This window comes from Candoia aspera, chromosome 2, assembly GCF_035149785.1.
Source record: "Candoia aspera isolate rCanAsp1 chromosome 2, rCanAsp1.hap2, whole genome shotgun sequence".
In the NCBI taxonomy this organism is placed as follows: domain Eukaryota; kingdom Metazoa; phylum Chordata; class Lepidosauria; order Squamata; family Boidae; genus Candoia; species Candoia aspera.
The window spans coordinates 223,924,866-223,944,455 of NC_086154.1; the positions used below are offsets into that span (position 1 = coordinate 223,924,866).

General features: G+C 36.6%; 1 protein-coding gene across 2 annotated transcripts in view; it reads left to right on the top strand.

Annotated features, from left to right (window-relative positions):
• Nucleotides 1-67: 67 nt before the first annotated feature.
• SKIC3 (SKI3 subunit of superkiller complex) overlaps nt 68-19,590 on the top strand; it is a 57,311-nt gene continuing 37,788 nt past the window's right edge. The window contains exons 1-18 of one of the 2 annotated variants that reach the window (XM_063295411.1): nt 68-142; nt 2,126-2,220; nt 2,948-3,091; nt 3,709-3,800; nt 4,712-4,787; nt 6,233-6,373; nt 7,325-7,423; nt 7,504-7,612; nt 8,051-8,191; nt 8,584-8,685; nt 9,345-9,484; nt 11,737-11,823; nt 11,914-12,017; nt 12,097-12,223; nt 14,425-14,604; nt 15,772-15,896; nt 17,031-17,284; nt 17,841-17,943. In XM_063295411.1, coding sequence (XP_063151481.1) covers nt 2,131-2,220; nt 2,948-3,091; nt 3,709-3,800; nt 4,712-4,787; nt 6,233-6,373; nt 7,325-7,423; nt 7,504-7,612; nt 8,051-8,191; nt 8,584-8,685; nt 9,345-9,484; nt 11,737-11,823; nt 11,914-12,017; nt 12,097-12,223; nt 14,425-14,604; nt 15,772-15,896; nt 17,031-17,284; nt 17,841-17,943 — 2,114 coding nt within the window. In that variant the 5' untranslated portion in view covers nt 68-142; nt 2,126-2,130. The remainder of the gene's footprint in view (nt 143-2,125; nt 2,221-2,947; nt 3,092-3,708; nt 3,801-4,711; nt 4,788-6,232; nt 6,374-7,324; nt 7,424-7,503; nt 7,613-8,050; nt 8,192-8,583; nt 8,686-9,344; nt 9,485-11,736; nt 11,824-11,913; nt 12,018-12,096; nt 12,224-14,424; nt 14,605-15,771; nt 15,897-17,030; nt 17,285-17,840; nt 17,944-19,590) is intronic. The other variant, XM_063295410.1, reaches the window with a different exon arrangement.

Genomic DNA, 19,590 nt, shown 5'->3' on the forward strand with positions numbered 1-19,590 from the left:
GTTGTTTGCCCTCTGACGTCAGAGACAAGGGAGGGGAGGTTTAAAATAGAAACTCGGCGCGCCTGCGCGGTTTTTTGCGAACCAGAGGAAACGATGGTTGGTGGCTGCCGGTAGTAGTTGTGTCCGGGCGCAGCGACAGCTGGTGAGTGCCTGTTGCGCGGCCCTGGGCGAGGCCCTTTCTTGAGCCCTCGAGCGCGCTACTTCTGCCGCTGTGCCTGGTTTTTGCTTGTTTGCAAAGGAAACGCGATGAATCTTGCGCTTAAGCCGGGCTGCGATTTCGTTGGGGGAAACAGAAGCGATCAGGCTCGCCGAGCAGTTCTGAGCGCCGCGTCCCCGCCCGCCTTAATCTGGAGGTCCGCCTGGTCCATGGTTCCCTTTGCTACGTGGCCTTTGGCCTTGTCGTCTTAGGGTATTTCCAGGCAAGGCTTTTTTTGCACAGGTGCCACGTCTCACCCCAAACATTTTGTGCAACGTCGCCTCCCATTTATATTTCTCCCGGTTTTCCCCATCACTTTTCTTTCTCCAGAAAGTCTGTTAAGGAGGAAGAACTTCATAATATATTTGACTGATAAGACATTTATTGTGCAACTGCCCTACCTACCTCCAATTGTTAGCAAAGCAGGACGATTCTGCTATAAAATTGTCTGGAAGGTGATGATGTTGACAGTATATGGGATTCTAACAGTGCTCGCAAGTGTTGTGAAATAGAATTACAAATTCAGGAGACAAATTCAGATGTTTGCCCACTATGAACACACAAGTTTCAAATAAATCCCTAATCCCCTTCAAATCTGTAACGTATTTGTAATTATACTTTTTTTATTGTAGGCTGCTTCTAATAATTAAATATTATTATAAAATATTTTTAATACTCTAACTGAAGAATTTCCTGCAGACCTTTAGAATAATGCTTGTAGAGAAATCCTACCATTGAGAGACCTCTGAAAGTGAAGGACATGCTTTATTCAAAATTCTGGTGTGCTGAATTTGGTTGGGTTGAACTGAAAAAGAAGCAGCATAGTTGTGGGAGGAAAGTAGGAGGTAGGAGTATTAGGTATGTTTGCTGCCTTGAGGCATATCTTAAAAAGGGATAAAAATATAATAATAATGCTTTTGTTTTTGTTTATTTTTCTTTTCTCTTATTGAGCTAAAAAAAAGGCTTAAAATTTCCTTCATTGCCATGGAAATAAAATGATGATATTAGCCCTGCATTCCAGAGTTAATATGCATTTCCACAAATTCTGCAAAATGAGGGATGAATAGGAAGGCATAGGCATCCAGAGGGGAGACATATGACAAAATATGTATATCACAATGCAAACTGGGATTTACCTACTATACTTACATCTGACATTAGGATGCAAATACAAAAGGCCAGGGCTTGTGTCATGTTATTGCAGCAGATGTTTCATCATTTTTTGTCATCACAATTTATTCTGGATTGTGGATCCTGTATATACTCTCTAGTTGTATTCTCTATAACTTATCCATTCTAAATGTCTTTTTATCTTTGCTGAATAACATTTTTTTGTGCCTGTCTCACACTTTCGTGCTGTGCTGCACTTTCCTTGATTAGACAAGCTGGTTTGCTACTGCTGGCCCATTGTCACTTTTCTGGAGTTGTTTGGGAAACTCCCAGATCTGTCCCTGTGGTCTATGACCATCAGTGATTTCCAGTTTACACTGAATGAGCTCCAGGTGACTAAATCAATGAGAAATTGAAAATTACTGTGTGGTCCCTTATAAGCCAGAATTATAGACCAGGATTTATTCTTAATTTACACTTCTGGTTTATACAGAATATAACAAGCCAAGAGCTTAGGTTTTGAAAAGCACTGCAGATTTTTAATTCATGGTTGGCTTTGGTACTCTAGATGACAAGAGTAACCAGGCAAGAATAACAAGTAACCAAGCTTCAGCATGGAATTTGTTCATATAATAAGCAACAGTTCTCCTGAATTTTAGCTTACTGCTGCTTATATATGCGATCAGTATGTTCTTATCAAACATCTTTCTTTTAATCTAGCTACACTGTTGAGTAAACTACTGTATTTGTTATTTTATAAATAATACCCACCAAATGTCTTAGTATGTATCAGTAACTTTCTTGTGTTAATATTTCCAGTAGTCATGTCAAACAAGGAAGTGAAAGCAGCATTGAAAAGTGCCAGAGATGCAATAAGAAATAAAGAGTATAAAGAAGCACTGAAACATTGCAAGGTAATTAATAGTCAGAGGTATAAGTTGTCTGCATTAAAATGTTACAGTATGTTCATAGTACTGTAAGTATCTCTGATGCCCTTTAGGGGATTATCTTCACTGAACAACAAACTTGTATAGTTATTCCTCTTCTCTTTTGCTGTGCATTCTTTTATCTGCTGCCATGCTATTTTATGCAGCAGGACAATAGTTTTCTTATCCTGTTCTTTGGGATTTGTTTTTCCTTTATAACTATATAGAACTTCCTAGTTCATCATATTAGGCCATAGTTTTATTTAACCTACTTTGCTGAATCAGCCACAATCAGTTTACAGACTACAGCAATTGGGTTCACACAACATATTAAGCCACAAGGAAGCATATGGCATTATTGTTTAGTTTAGCAGCATTTGTGAACCCAACCACTGAGCTGGGTTGTTGGTTTGTTTAGTACTGTCCTCAGAAACTGGCAGTGGCAGGCTGTTCTTTCACCAGCACTCCTATATATACTGAAAATGCTGAGAATTGAGTCTGGAGCATTGAGCCATCCAGAATATAATTCCTGCTATCAAGACTCTTCCATAGTTTTAGATGTTATAAGTTACTCTGAATTTTTTGGTAAGGTAATGCATAGTCTAGGACAGTGAATCTGAATAAGACTTTTTCAGCTGTTAAATCATTTAATAAATGTATATCTGAATTGCAAAAAGGATACTTCAACATTTTCACCTGAATTTCTATTTAATAGGCAGTATTGAAACAAGAAAAAAATAATTATAACGCTTGGGTATTCATTGGCCTGGCAGCAGCTGAATTAGAACAACCCGAACAAGCCCAAGGTGCATATAAGAAGGCTGCTGAACTTGATCCTGGGCAGTTGCTGGCATGGCAGGTATGTATGAAATGAATACCATTTTCCATGTAAACGTATTTACATATATGTGTTTATAAGAAGTTGTAGATCTTTGGCAAATACAGTAGTGTGTTGGACTTGAAGATAAGAGGCCTTATGTTGGACTACAGCACTCTTCCTGATTGAATGTCACAGAACATGATTTTTTCCCCCTTTTTCCTTGGCTAATAGCTCATTTAGATTGCAGAATACAATGTTTATTACTTAAGATGCTTTGTATGCCTTAGCATTATAAATTCTTCATCTGAATGAGATGAATGTCACCAGAGTGGGTAGCAGAGCCTCAGAACACAAGGCTTTTGGGTCAATGATAGTTCTTCATTCCTGTGGCAAATCAAATCATTAACGTTACGTGAGAAGCAGTTGGCAGTTAGTACCTTAAAAGATTATACAGTAGTCAACTCTTTTGTTTGTAAAGAGCAATTTTAGTATTGATTCTCATCATGAATTTTTAATTCATTTTCTATAATTAAAATAGGTTCATGTTATGTTGAAAGACATAGTCCTTAGGTTGATAATTGAATTAATGTTGAAGTTAACTTGGAGCTACAATTCAAGTGTTTGCTTCAAAAGTGACATTCTTCACTTTCATCCAGGGCTTAGCAAATTTGTATGAAAAAAAGAACCATACAGATGTCAGAGAAGACTGGATTAATGTTTACGAGAAACTACTAGAACTCTATGAAAAGTAAGAAATAACTGAAGATATTTGGCATTTTGTAACAATCAGCTCTTAATTATGTTATTAATCCCAGCAGAATATTATTTTGTTACATAGCATCTTTAACTTTGGAAAAAGAATTGAATATATTTTATACAGACATGTGAATTTTTTTAATTTTGACACAGCTTTTATCTGTTAACCTTCTGTCATATATATTTAAAAATTTCCTTTTGTGTGAGATTTCACCCACCCATTCATTAGGTGTGATTATTTCACCCTTGTTTTGTGGGTCTGCATGCATCTCTTTTTTTTTTTAAACTGTTTTAAGAACGTGGATGTTTTCAGCAATACAACTATAGTGAAGGATTGTTAGTAAGTTGCATATTCCTTCAGTTAGGAAAAACCTTCCTCTCTTCTTTCTTTCTTTCTTTCTTTCTTTCTTTCTTTCTTTCTTTCTTTCTTTCTTTCTTTCTGAGAATTGTCATGGAAAGAGGCAGCAAACAACCATTACTATATTAAGCCTGCATCTACCTCCAAGTGGTGTTATAAATGCCTAGTTCTCACTCAGAATGAGTAAGGAGAAGAAGAAAGAAAACAATGCTAAGTGAAAAAGGGTTGAAGAGACCAGGTAGTTGTAAAATTAAAGGTGACCAAGTAGAGAGCAGTGGAAGGGAAGCCATGTCTGTACTAGCTTGAGGAAGACAGGAGAATCAAAAAGGATGCTATGGTTAATACTGGTAGAAAAGAAAATGGTAGAAGCCTTAAGGAAGATGGAGAAAGGATGACAGGAAGCTAGATGCACCCTTCATAAATATGAGATGAGTATGGAAAGCAGGATAGGACAGAAAAATGCAGAACTTACCTTTAAAAATTGTTATCTTCAAACATGTTTCCTATAAGAAGTTAATTAATTAATGTATCTTATTTTTTCTTAGTACTGATCAACAGAAATGGTGTGAAGTATGTAAAAAGCTTGTGGAGCTGTATCATAAAGATAAACAATATCTTCAGGTTAGTTACTGTTTTGCTGATTTTCATTTATTTTGATCATTGTAATAGTCTCTTTTACAATAAAAATACTTCTTGGGCAGGTATAGAGAAAGCTAGCTAATTTTATATTAATAAATATCATCTGCTTTGTATCCCTTGAGCTTCCCCAACATTATCAGGCATTCTTAAATATTCATGGGTGGGGGAACATGTTTGAGTGAGTAGTACTCACTCAATTCTAGGACATCTTAGAATTTACTTAGAAGGGATACTAGAAGTAACCTTACTGTTGGATGCTGAAGCATTACTTGTGGCTAGAAGTATTTTGCTCATCGAGTATGTCATTTCTGTGGATCCTAGTATGATCAGGTCAGCCATAACCCTACATGCATTTGAAAAATTTAATTAGATTAGTTATTAGACTCAACACAGTTTGGATTAGCCTTCCTGTGCAAATGACTTGTGTTCTAAATTATATTCTACTCTCTCTTGATAATTGCAAAGTTTTGCTTTCTGCCAGGCTAGTTTTCTGACCCTCCAGATTTTAGGTTTCCCTTGGTTTTATTAATTTCCCTCTTTCTGTAATTTTCCTGGCCTAATGGGTCTGCAGTGGAATTTTTTCAGTGTCTTTAGGAATAGAAACCTTTGAGAAATTTTGACTCAGACATTTTATGTCAATGGTGCAGGATTAGATCTCAATTTTACTTTTATGTTTTATACTGTCAGTTGTCCAGTTGTCCTTAGATATCAGTGAGGAAGCCATTAGATGAATCAGGTTTTTTTAGTAATGAATACTGCAAGAAAGCATGTGGTAAATCCTTCTTTAGGCCTTAGCATATTAGTATGCCATCTGGTGAATAACCCACATTATATTTGCTTTTGGTTGCTTCCATTAATGTCAGTTTTCTATGACTGCATTGCCCTGAAATATGCTGGTTGCTTCTTCTAGAAGTAGGTGCTGCTGAGGTATTGCTTTTCAATTATTAATAGAAGTGGAATTTAAAACATAGTTCTTCTCAGGCACTCACTGTTATTCTGTTTTAGCCTGTAATGCTTTCTTCACCATTGCTAATATCTTTTTGCACTTGTTTAATCAAAGGTAATCCACTTTCAGCCATAAGATCCAATAAATTCTTAATTCTTCTGATATTAGAGTCTATTCAGGGGGCAATTAGTAGGGCATTTATCTCTAATCCATTAAAACTAATTGAAGGTACTGTGGAGTTGTGCTAGACTCCAGGTGAGTAGCTATGCAATTTTCTTGGTTTTATAGAAGTTATTTGCCAATGCCTTTTTTCAGTTTTATTCCCTTCAATTTTCCCAGCTTAGTCAACAGCTGGAATCCCCAGATGGTCCCTAATTCAAGTACTAACTGGGCCAATCGTGCTTAACTTAGATCGCCCAGCTTTGACTGGATGCTGACCTGAATTGAGAAGCTGTTGACATTTGACTGATTTTCTTGATAGGTGGCTCGAAGTTGGCACAAACTAATAAAAATAAGAAGAGAAGGAGGTGCAGACAATGCTGAACTTCATCAGCTTTGGAAGAGATTGGTCCAGTTGCTAGAAGAAGGCATACATCTTAAAGATAATGAAATAGAGCAATTGGTAAGCAATTGGATTGTCCCTTAGGTTCAGACATAACATTTACTGTTTTTGAACCCTTGACATTTATAAAAATGCAGTTCAGTCTAGAAGATAATACAGAATTTTCATTTTACCAATAGGAAGTGGGCAGTTTGAATAACACCATAAATAAGTACTATTCTGAATTCTGACTTATTAGTGAATCCTCTGACTAGCTCTTCTTGCAACAGACTGCTGCTAACAAACCATACAGGGGTCTGTTTGAGATACGTTAATTTTGTTGCTTGAACCAGGGTCTGATGATAAATAAATGTATATGTACAAATATGTAAATGTCCCTTTTCCCCCAGAAGTTAGTGGGAGGCATACTAGAAATATGAGGTGAATTCAGATGATAGATTAATCTGTGTTGAACTGATTGACGCGTATATTTGCCATGCCAGTTGAGTAGCTAGCAGGAAGTAAGGTCTCCAGCCTGTAAATGATGCCTGCTTGCTGTTCTTTTAAACTTGGTTTCTCCAAGCTGCTTTCCCCTTGTGGATATTGGGGGTAGGAGGTGGATTATTTTGAGAAGAGAAATGGTTGGCAAGGAAATAACTGACAACTCTTCCATTTCTTTCTCCTTAAAGATCTAGCCACCCACAGGTATCTTTTTGCTAAAAAAAACAACAACACCAGAAATAATAATGCAACTACCTATAATTATTTGGCTTTAATTTTTATTTCTTAGCTATTGCTGGAATAGGGTTAAACGATTTTCAAATGTTAGGCATACATAATGCTAAAATGGGATTTTGAATAAGCTGTAGTGGAACATAATGAAAAATCATAATGGCTTGCATGATACACTAAGCCCAAATAAACTCATTAGGGCTGAATATGAACTTAGTCTTGCTTTGCCACCATTAGTTAAAAGCTTGCTAGTTTTTGGCTCTGTTATTTCATCTTACAGTGCCTGTATTGTTTTTTCAGTTTCTTAATGCATTTGAAGAGGCAGTTAATTCTTCAGAACCAGTTCCAAGTGAAGAGCATGAAAAGATTTACAGGGAATTCCTTCAGAGTTTGTCAAAAGTAAGAATACTGTTAAAACGTAAAAGTGCATGTTGACCACTTACCCATTTTGCTAATTGTTTTTCTATTCCTATTAAAAGTTTCCTCATGAGTCTTCTAGAATGAAGAAGGCCTGTAAAGAAATGATGATTTCCTATCCTACCGTGAGTTATCCCCTGGAAGTTCTTTGCTTACACTTCATTCAATCAGGTAACTTGAGTAGCTTCTTAATTCTATATTAATTTTTATTTATGAGTTTGTTCATTTTCCTACTCTTGTACCTGCCATTGTGGAGTGTGATGTGCTCTCATCACATCTGCTGGAAATGTTCAACTCTGCTACATTATGCAGTTCAAGAGACTGCAAGGTGGAATTGACTAAAACAAATTCCTATAAAACGTCCTTTGAAGATTGGAAAGGTTGCATTTAACTACAAAGATTGATCTGGACTAGGACAGTGTTTACAAATTTTAATTTGCCTAAGTGTTTATTTAAGGGGTGGGGAAAGGTCTTGGAAATACTTTTGTATGTATGCATGCCTTCGAAAATAGAATATTTTTGAAAGAGAAGCCCAGGAAAAATAAAATGGTATGTTTTAGTCCTGTCAGATCTTAAAAAGTGAAATGAAATTTCCTGTGCGTGTACTAGGTAGCTTGACTGAGGAGGCTCTCGGTTGTTGTCAGAAACTTTTGGATATTGATTCAAGAAGTGGTCCAGCTCTTATCATTTTAGGGATTCGGTCCCTCCAAGAAAAGAATTACAATGAGGCTGAAAAAAAGCTTATCGAAGGTAAGTGATAAAAGAAGGAAACTGGGTCAGTAATGTATTCTAATGATCCCACTAACTGAAGTGGGATCTCATCCCATCTATAAATATCCCGTGCCTCTTAGGCAGACATAATTGAATTTGGCCTAAACTTTCTGAGCTGAGCCTGTGGTTGCCGTGTTTCCCTTCTTTTCCTCTGCTACAACCCAATGGAATGCTAAATGACAGCCTGATCATCATAAAAATCATTTAATGGCCAATTTGCCCAACATTGTTGTATTGAAGTTTTGGGTATTTAACAACAAATGCAAGTTTCTTTGGGGTACAGTAACTCTGGTGTATGAATTGAATATTCATATGGCAAGGACCATCTGTTTTTATTGTTTATGATATGTTAAATCAGACTTTCCTGACAGGTTTGCAGCAGACCAGCCAGTGTCCAGTAGGATGGTGTTATTTAGGGAAGGTGCAAATGAAAATGCATAAATACAAAGAAGCTGTTCATTCTTGCAATCAAGGTAATTGTAGAGCAATATAAAATGTTATTTATAAAAATACAGGCTGCTTTCTCATAAAACATTTCACAATGCAATTATAAAAATAAAGTAGTCAAAAATCACTGAAAGTAATAAAAGAATACTTTCAAAACCCAATGGAAACATGAATTGCAGATCTTACCCTAATATTTAGCAGTCAGGAGCAATTCTAATAAAGAGGTTTCCAAGTTAGTTTTGAGAAAAACTGGATTTTTGTGTGTGTGTGATGGAATATGAAAAATAGTTTCACAATGTTAGTATTAATAACATAAGATGCCTCATCGGCTGTTATAGTTGTTACAGTGCTGGGTGCTTGCAATTTTTTTTAGTATATTTATTTGCATGTGTGAATATTATTTCAGACTTCCTTGATTCTAGAAAGAATTTATTTATTTGAATATATTATATATTAAAAGGTGCTGATATAGATTTCAGATATATGAGTAATTTTTTTCTTGATTTTTTTTAATATGGTAAAGATAAATATATTAAGACATAAATTGTTTTTTATGCCACAAAATTGTGGAGGCGTATCACTGGTGTCGTATCAGCCTAGAAATATGAAATTCTATAACCTTTAAGCCTATAAATTGACAGTGATTTTACATAAATATAGAACTTGAACTCTTTACTTGTTACAGCTTTAAAGATTCTGGGACAACTAAATGACCCAAGTTTCATTCAGCAACAGAAAAACGTCACCCATCATTTGAGAGCAAAGGCCTTCATTAAAATTCCAGGTGCTAACTCTGCTGATGAAGCCATATCTTCCCTCAATCAGGTATGTGAACAGCTTAAGAACTGCTTTCATTAATAAAGTCTCATGTCAGCTTTAAAAATATATTAGTGACCTCAGGCCTCAGTTGTACTTACCCAGTTTATGGTATTGGCCTAGCAGTCAATGTTTAGATCTGGATTGCTCTTTGGTCTTTATTTTCATGCGATAATAGAGGCACTTTTCCAAAGACAAAGCAACCATGATGGTGAAGAAGAAAATTGTTCCAATTTCATATTATTCATCAAGGGGCCTGATGATATAGCCCAGGGTTTATTGCTCTGACAGTTCTTTTTCTGGTTAGTGTGAATCCTTTCTGTCCCTTTAAACAAATACACCAAATGTCAGTAGCCTTAAAAACTTTGAAAGAAGGCACAATAAAATTTGTATTTCTTTTAATTGTAATTTTATATTTGTCAACACAGGACTAGACATAAAAACCAAACTGAATTATATGTTTGTAAATAAAAAAAAACCCCAATTCACATTAACTGTTTTTAAAAGTATGATAGATTAGAATGCTTCCTTCTGGCATTACATTTAAAATATCAGAAAATTCATGCTGGGTTGCAGTTGTAATCAGCATTTATTAGTCAGATTCCATAAATGCAGTGAATATAATTTTCCATGCTACCCAGAGGAAATACAAGGGAATTTTACCATCAAAAAATTTTGATGTATCTACACCATAAACCTTTTATCCTCCAAAGTAATTGCTGAGTTCTGAGAATAGCCAGTCTCTGGTCGATGATTCAGTCTCTGAATCTTAGCAAGTTCTAAATTGCAATGACTTAAAAGGTATACTTTGTCTTCCTTTTAGTAAATGGCATCTACCACAGATTGCTAGGATTATTTAATTATTAATTGATGGGCAGATTTTAAGGAGCTGTACAACTTTTCCTGTATGCCCAAGAATCTTTCTTAAACTGCTATTTTTTGTCAAGCCATTTTTGAAACTAATTTCAATAACATGAGGTCTTGCTATTGAAGAGATTTCTTTAGGAAAAATGAGTATATACAAGCCTAAAATACGTCTTTGGCTCTTGATTGGAATCTCTGGAAGATAGCCAGAATGACACTAACAGAACACTCAAGGGCAGTGAGATGAGATGCCTTTGAAATATTACTTATTTATTTGGCTCTGGGTCATGTACAAGGATTAAAACACAAACTATAATATGTAATCTATGGGTTACATAATCCAGGGTTACAACCAATAAACCTAATCACAACAAAAACACATCAACAACAGCAGAACTTGCCTAACCTCCTGCACAAATGCCTGGGGAAAGAGCCAGGCCTTCAGCTCCTTGAGAAAGGCTAATAGGGTAACAGCCGTGTTAGCTCTGGGGGGATGCCATTCCACAGAGAAGGCATGACTCCGGGATCCAACAAGATGACATTGCTTGATGGAAAGGACCCAGAGCATGATAGATCTGTTGGGCTGAGCAGAGACAATGGGAGAGGGTTGCTCCTGCAAATGGTATTCACATGATTAGTGGATACATGTATAGTTTTTTAAAAAGTAAATAGGGTTGCAGCACTTGATCGAAACTGACACCTTGTAGAGGCGAGGAGACTTTAATGATAATGATATCCGCTGACATGGTTCCCATCAGATTTGAAATCTCAGACCTATTCACAAGGGAAGAAATCTTTCCATACATGTCCGAGGATAATCTTCTTCTGATGTGGCTAGGTACTAGGACTTGGTTGCCCTATCTTCACTGCCCACCCCCAAAGCTAAGAAAGGATTTTTATAGGATTTTAATTGTTTATTATTATAGTTTTAACTTTACCTTAAACTGCCCAGAGTCCCTCTTTTGGGGGAAATGGGCGGTAGCAAAATTTGAAAAACAAATAAATAAGTAAGTAGCAATTTACTTTTGAAAGGTTTTCGGTGAAGTCCAATAAGTTAAATTATGAAACCTTTATGCGGTTTGCTGAAAAGTTATGTAAACTCTGTTCAAACAAGTATTCTCAAATTGTATAATCTATTCAGAATGAAAATCAATGTAGTATTTTGGAAGTGTCGGTGTCATTATGTAAGAGATTTGGTATGGACTCAGTTACAGCGGTGATAAGTTCACTATTGGGAGACCTGAAAGAACAGGTTAGGGATAGATCGTCATGGAGAAAATCTATCTATGTGGTTGCTAGGAGTCAAAAACGACTCAATGGCACATAATCAGTCAATCAACCTGCGATATGGCTTTAGTTTTCTGAGCTTTGAGACTTTCAGTGCGTTTGTTTTCTAGATCTTGGATACAAACGATGATCCAAAGCTTATAGCTCTTAAAGGACAAGCCTATCTAAAAAAAGACCTTACTGATGAAGCTTTGAAGGTTAGTATCCTACCCTTTTAGTAAGTCTGCCTTTTATTTGAAATGTGATATTGATGCATAACCCACTAAGAATTTTACGTTGTGCTACAGATTGCGCAAGAGCTTAAGCTGGCACATCCAGACCTGGCAGAAGCCCACTACCTTGAAGGGTTGATTCATTATAGACAGAAGAACTATCATCAGGCAGAAATGAGGTAGATTCATATTCATTCTTGGGGGTTTGGAGGAAGGGGCACATGAGAACCTGAACATTTAAATAATTGTTTTTCTTAGTTTCCAGAGGGCTATAGCAAAAGAAGCTGAAATAGCTGAATTCCATTTTTGGCTGGGCCTCACTTACTGGTTTATGAATGAAGAGACAAGAAAAGATAAATCAAAAACCCTCACTCAGTTTCTAAAGGTAAAATATAAGTAGGAGTACTCACTAATTCACATGATTAGTAATTATTTCCCTTCCTCCAGCCCTTTGAATATTGTCTGCAAGGGTAAGCAACTTAAATTAGTCAGTAGGAAAACTCAGAGCACGGGAAGAGGCCATTTCCTTTCTCTTGTTTGGTCCCAGAGATGTACCTCTCTTCAGTGAGGCTGGGGGTTTGAGACAGGGGCACCACTGGAGATGGTACATGCAAGAATCCCAGGGGTGATACAAGTAGCAGTTTTTTTGTTAGTATATCTCACCCTGATTTGAACCAGGTAAAGAAGGATAAGCTAGTTGTCAATTTTGTACTGCAAATAACTTTGGGTTTGGGAATAAAACTCTTAGTCTACAGATGTAGAGTCTTAGAAAAAGTGTTACAATGCCTGTGATAAAGTGGATGCTTTAGGAAGCAGCTTGAGCAAAAAGAAACTGGTCCTGACCCCACAAGTTTAAAATGTAAATGTTAGAATGAGTAGCAACAGATGATGGAAATACAAAATAAAATGTATTCAGATTTTCTTTTAGAACAAAGAGAGTAATCCAGTAAGAGGTGTACTTTGACAGGTTTGAAGAATATAATTAAAGAAGAGTGGATCAGAGTGGTTTGCTCTTTTGGACCCTCTTCTTTATTTAATTTGTTTGTTTGCTTATTTATTATTTTGTACCACCCAAATCACAAGATACTGGAGCACAAAGGAAAACAGAAAACAAAAAAACCATAATATTCCAACCCCCCAATAAAATAGTCTTGGTCATAAAACTAAAACTCGGTTGAAATAAAATAGTCTTCAGAGCCTTCTGGAATGAGAGGAGGGTTGGGGCCGAACATGCCTTGAAGTGTGGGGGCTGTTACAATGAAGGGCTGAACCTAACCTGTACTCTGTGCACCTCATGAGGGGACAGGAGTCTCAGGACCCAAAGCATTCAGATCAGATGAGCAGAATCATGCTTGAGAAGGGAGTCCCTGGGAATATCCCAGCATTATGCCACATTGGGCCTTATAGATGATAACCAGGTCTCTGAAATGGGTTTGGAAGACTACTGATAGCCAGTGCCACATTTTCAAGATGGATGTAATTTTGCAATATCAGGTTTCCCCAGCTAGCAGACTGGCTGCTGCATTTTGCATAGTTGCAGCTTCATAGTCATCTTCAAAGGCAGCCTGTCATGAGTAAGGATGGCGAGCAGGGGGCTCCCATCCAGACTGTTAAGCGCATGCGTAGCACTGAGGAATTAGGTAGCCATTCCAAGAGACACAGATCGGGCCCGCCTTAACCTTTGGGGTTTATATGGCTGGGGTTTTCCCACGCTTCTTCAGTTTGTTAGGATTCCTGTTATGTACAAGCAATAAAACATTAGAGACCAGTTCCTTGTCTCAGCGTGTTTCCTGGCAGTTAGGACACAGCCCCATGTAGCACATATTGTAGTAATCTAGTTGCATGGTGATTAGGCTCGGAGAGTTTCCTGCTAAGATAGACTGTAACTGTCACAAAACCCTGCCCGTGACTTCCACCTGCTGTTCAAGCAGGAGCTGAAAGTCCAAGAGGACCCTCAGCTAACCGACCAGCTCTTTAGGGACGCATGACCCTATCAAGAGCTACCACAAGGGTTGATGTTTCTAGATCATCCAGATGCTTGTGAATGAACAGCAGTTCTGTCTTTGTAGGGTTTAAACTAAGCTTGTTTCTCCCTGTCAGTCATATACATTAGAAGATTTATATACGCAACCCTTCAGCTTTGCTACTCCCAAAGTATCATGAAAAATATCATGAAGTATATTAATGGAATTATAATAGCAGATCAGTTTTAAAAAACTAAAATCTCAGTTCCAGAATGAAAAAGTAAGTTGTTTTTTTTAAGAGTAATTTAAAAAATCATTTTCAACCAAGAAATCCCACTTTCTGGTCATCACTCATCACCTACCTTATTCATATGAATGAGAGTACAATGAGGAATGTCTCCAATAATTATCCTAATATGTAGATAGTTTCACGTGGAAGAAGGTGCTTCCTCAATTATGCAAGTTCCTGTAACCAAAATTCATTGTATTTTGTGTTTTGAATTAGATTGGTACAGAACGTACAGCCTGACATGCTTCATTTTCATTTCTATTGTATACATCAAAACTATTTTTAATGCAAATGCAAATAATGTATGGTAATATTCTGATATTTGTTTAATAGGCAGCAAAACTGGACAATTTCCTGGGAGATGCTTTCCATTATTTAGGTCAATATTACAGAGATGTAGCTGGAGATAAAAACAGAGCTCTTGGCTGCTATAAAAAGGCTTTTGAAAGAGATAAAACAGATGGCGTGACTGGAGCAGCAGTAGTAGACTTGAGCACTGAGCTTGGAGACTTGGTACTGTATATCTCATTTGCACTTCTTAATGTGTGAGAGTATCAGAAAAGCTGTAATATACTGTATAAAAAACAAGGTTCCAAAAATATTTAAGTGTCTTACTGTGGAGGAAAGTTACAAAGTTTACAAGTCAAGAAATTTACTTCAGAGCTTCCAGATTACTTCCCCACATCCCCAAATATTTTTCACAAATTCAGGTGATTTCAGAATGTACAGACTTTGGAGCATAACAATCAGAAATATCTAGGACACAAATTAATATGTGTTAGGGTTGACTCTGAGGAATAGCAGGCACTTTCCACAGTATTTCCTTCCAGTCTGTTTGCTCCACTGTTTTTCAAATGCAGTAATAAGGCCCTGAATAGGCTCTGTCACACTTTTACACCCCATTTGCTTCCTTTGCCCATTTTTTTTCTAAATTTGCTCCTGCTGTGGATTTAAGAACTATTTAATATACATTAAAACAGCACAGGTAGTAGGCTGTATGAACAGTTTATAGAAAATCTGGCCATTCTTGGGAGTGGTTCTTTGTGTGAGATATGGCCTTTGCCTTATGTTGTTGCTGTTATAACCAAACATGCCAGCAGACAAATGTATAAGATTTAGGGTTTTTTTCTTTTACCTGACATTTCAGTTGTTACATTTCAGCCAATAGAGGGAGCTATCTGGATGAATATTTTTAAGTGACATAATTTTGATAGCAATGGAAGGCACAGCAATTCTGCTTTGATATTATAACAATTTGACAAAAACTGGAAAAGCCAGCTTTATTTCCTTATTCTTTAAAGCCGAATAGTGGTTGCTGTATCTATCAGTAACATGGCATATGGATTAGTAATGCTGGATACATAATAGGTATGAATGTAGCAAAGAATTATTATGGCCTGGAATTATTATTGTAGCATTATTGGGAAATGCTAGCGCTTTTGAACTTAGCAGTATTTTTGAGCATTAGTTTGAAATTAAAGCCAGCCCTTCTTTCAGTTCAGAGGAGTATAGCTTCTAGATAGGCTTGAGTTCTCACAAATGAATTCTTGGGGTTTGCTTTTAATTCTCCAGTAGGAATTGTAAGAAAATACTCTGAGGATGCTGCTCTTACATTTGTTCTGCCCTTTGCAGTTATATGTATCATAATGAATTGTACATAATATTTTGCTTGTGTGTTAGGAAACTGCCCTTGCCATCTTGACAGAGGTAACAGAAGAAGCAAGTGCTGGGAGAGCAAAATGGGCCTGGCTTCGCCGAGGACTTTATTATCTGAAAGTGGGGCAACATTCACAAGCAGTGGCAGAGTAAGAAAACTTACAAATTGCATTTCATTATTTTTTTCAGAAGGCAAGCTTAACTGATGGTTTGATGATGTCTGTACACATTTCTTTTTTTAAGAAAGCAAACTCTCTCTCTGTGAATATTGCTATTTGGTGCTGGATTGCAATAATCATTAGAAGGCTTTCCTTTTGCTTTTACGTAAAACTTTGCGCTCCTTTGTCTTGTACCAATGGAATATTATGGAGCAGTTCACCCAGGGCACTGAGAAGATGCTTACCCTATCCCAGATAGTGCTTCTAGATATTAGAGGCTGCTGTTGATCTAAGTATGTTAAAATTTGGCAAGGCCACTCAGAAGCAACCAAAGCCATCCACTATCTTACAACAGCATCCTATTGCTCGCTCTCTGCTACTTCTCTTTGGGTAGTTGCATCTGTGAGCATAATCTGAATCCCAGAGTGTTTGTTAAGGTAATAGAAAGGGGGAAGAAATTATGTGTGCTGGCTTGAAGTTTTTGAAAAGAATATGGGGGATAAACAATGGGGGTGTGTGTATGCCACTGGCTGTACTTCCTGAATGGTCAGTGCCCCACTTTTGTCAAACCCCTTGAATTACAGCTGAAAGTCCTGACTTCACTCCCATCTGGGTGTGTTTCCTTTCAACTTCAGTGTGGTGGTGTACAGAGGCCAAATGCCAAAACAGTTATCCTTGTTCCAGTTTTTCTGATCCTGACTGTAATAATAAGTTTGTAATCTAAATTAAGTTTTGGCAGTTCAATATTGTCTATTTGTTACAAAGAAGTTTGTACTGGGCTCCTGCATGAGTCCAAATGAAATGAACCCAGTGCTGTTTTTTTACTGTCTTCCAAATTAACTGTTAGCTGCTCTTTAAATAAAGGGTAACCCAAATTATCAGTTACTTTTTCTTAGTTTTTGCAGATATGCCATCATAGGATTTTGGTTTTGGTTTTGTCTCAGCAAATGGTCTATAAATTGTTTTTAAATAACATGTAGCATTGCAATCTTGTGGGACTTTTTATTTGGTGCTCCATTTGCTTTTAGCAAAGTCTCAGTATGGAATATTGTAAATAAAACATGTTTAAACATACTTAAATAGAACGTGGTTTATGAGCTCATCACTGGGTTTCAATGTGTCTAGTTTGCAGGCAGGTCTGCGAGCAGATCCAAAGGACCCCAATTGTTGGGAATCTCTAGGAGAGGCATATCTGAGTCGAGGAGGCTACACAACAGCACTGAAGTCATTCCGAAAGGCAAGAGAACTCAACCCCAAGTCTATATATAGTATTTATAAGGCTGCTGCAATTGAACAAATTCTTGGAAAATATAAAGAGGCTATTGCAGAATATCAGCATATTTTGGAGAAATCAAAAGATTATGTCCCTGCACTGAAAGGTAATTATATATTTTAGGTATAGGACCACGCACAATATATTTATTACTATGCTGTTATTTCAGTATAATTTTCCACTTAACATATTTCAGTGCCTCCACTTCCTTTGACTAGACATTTCTAAACTTAATAAAATACGTGATTTTTCAAAAATTACAGGAATAGCTGTTTGGTTCTTGAAACTTGAGAAAATTGTTGTTTTTAAAATTCTCTTAATTATGCAAGGAATTGTCGAGTCACCTAAACATCTGGGAAATGAGTAAATTGCTGGTAAAATCACTTCTTAAATGTTTCATCTAACCTTTACCCACCAAAATAATAGTTCCTTTTGTCTCATTTTGTATTTCAAATGGGAAATAAAAATAAGTTGAAGATATTTCTTCCCCCTCTACTTCTTTTATGTATTTAATTAATGACTGCCACATTTCTGTTCCTGTGCACCCAAGAATTTATTTTAATTAACAGCCATATCAGATGTTTTTCTATCATTTGATACTTTGTGCTTAATTTATGTTTGTTGTAGTATTAACACCTTGCTTTTTTAAAAAAAAAAAACAGGTTTGGGAGAGTGTTATCTCATGATGGCAAAGTCTGCTCTTGCTGACTATCTGGATGGGAAAGCTTTGGACTATATAGAACAGTCCCTTGATTTCTTGGCACGGTTAGTATTTTGATATAGCCATTCTCCATCGTTGACTTGGAAGATACTCTCTTTTTTCAGTAAATGGCATTGCAGCCTATCAACCCTAACTCCCACAAATATAAAATGCAACCAAGTTTTTCCTCAGTTCAGTGGAAAAAAACCAGGAGGCTACAGTGTGGAAGGGGCCAAACAGGTGTCTCTGCTACTTTGATTAGAAGTATTCTAAATAGAGCTCTGTTACATTGCTTGGATGCTACCACCAACAGAATAAATGCTTTGGATTCAATCTGTTGACTTTTAATCAAACTAACTGCTAGAAACTCATGGCCATAGTGAGTTATGATCCACTTTCTAATGAACTTCCTTAATATGGTCAATTGACTAATCAATAAATTATCGCATTGTATGGTATTGATGAACATGACTAAGTTTACTTACTTCTCTTGACTTTGGTCTCTCCTTATGAGACAATATATACTCAATCTCCAGATGACCACATTGTTGGTCAGTAGGATATAGCTTTATAACCTTGCTCTGCATTTTGTTCCTTAGCTTAAGATCTTCCATCTTTGCTAACTTACTGAAAATTACCTGGGTGGGAAGTAAAACCCAGTGTCTTCTTTGGGTGAATGTATTCTGTTCATCAGAAAGAAAAATTCATTTTCTTGTATATCTTCAAAATTAATCATTCCTGTTATTATTTTCAAATTGATCATGAGCATTGCCACATTACAATCATCCATAAGAAAGAAGTAAGGACAGAAATGTCCTTATTAGTACATGTTACACATGTTAATGTAGATTATTGTTGTTACTTTATTTTATTTTATTGCATTCTTATGTTATGACCTGTGGTTACAACAATAAACTTTACTTCCTTATATTGTTGGCTGTATAAAAACTCATTTCTTCTTTGTTAAAGAAAGAGGAAACAAAGAAGTGCAAGTTATAGAAAAAATTAATGAATTAAAACAGATATGCAACAAAATACAAAAAATTACCCAAGCTGCATGATCCACAGTTTTTTACACATATTTGATAAAATGCAAACAACACTAGAAGCTTAATCTGACAGTTGAAAACTGGAACCAGGAGATACCCAGGATATGAGCCTTTACCACAAGAACATGTGGGGAATGATCACAAAGATGTATACTTTAACTATTGGGCTTGTGGGCTTCCAACCACAAGGAGTAAAGAAAAACAAAAACGTTACAGATTCCTAAACCTGTATCAAAATAGCCCAAAAGAAACAAAATGTATATAAGCCAAGCCACAAGGAGCAAAAGAGGCAAAAGAAAGAGATAGCACAAAGATGAAAGGCTTTAAACTAAGCTAAGCAACCAAACAGAACACTCATATGTTTGAAAATTTGGAAGTTGTGAGGAGTAGGGGGAAACTGATAATGGCATTTGTTTTAATAGCTATACTATATGGCTTGCAGGTATGTTAAGAACCAGTAGAACTTGAACCTGTAATAAAGCTAGTTTGGTGTAGCGGTTAAGGTACCAGGCTAGAAACCAGGAGAGCATGTGTTCTACAGGTAGTCCTCATGTAGCAACTGCCTTGTTTAGTGACCATTTGCAGTTAGGACAATGATAAATAACTTTGCGACCAATCCTTGAATTTATTACCTTTGCGGGTCTGTAAAGCAAAGGAAAGCTG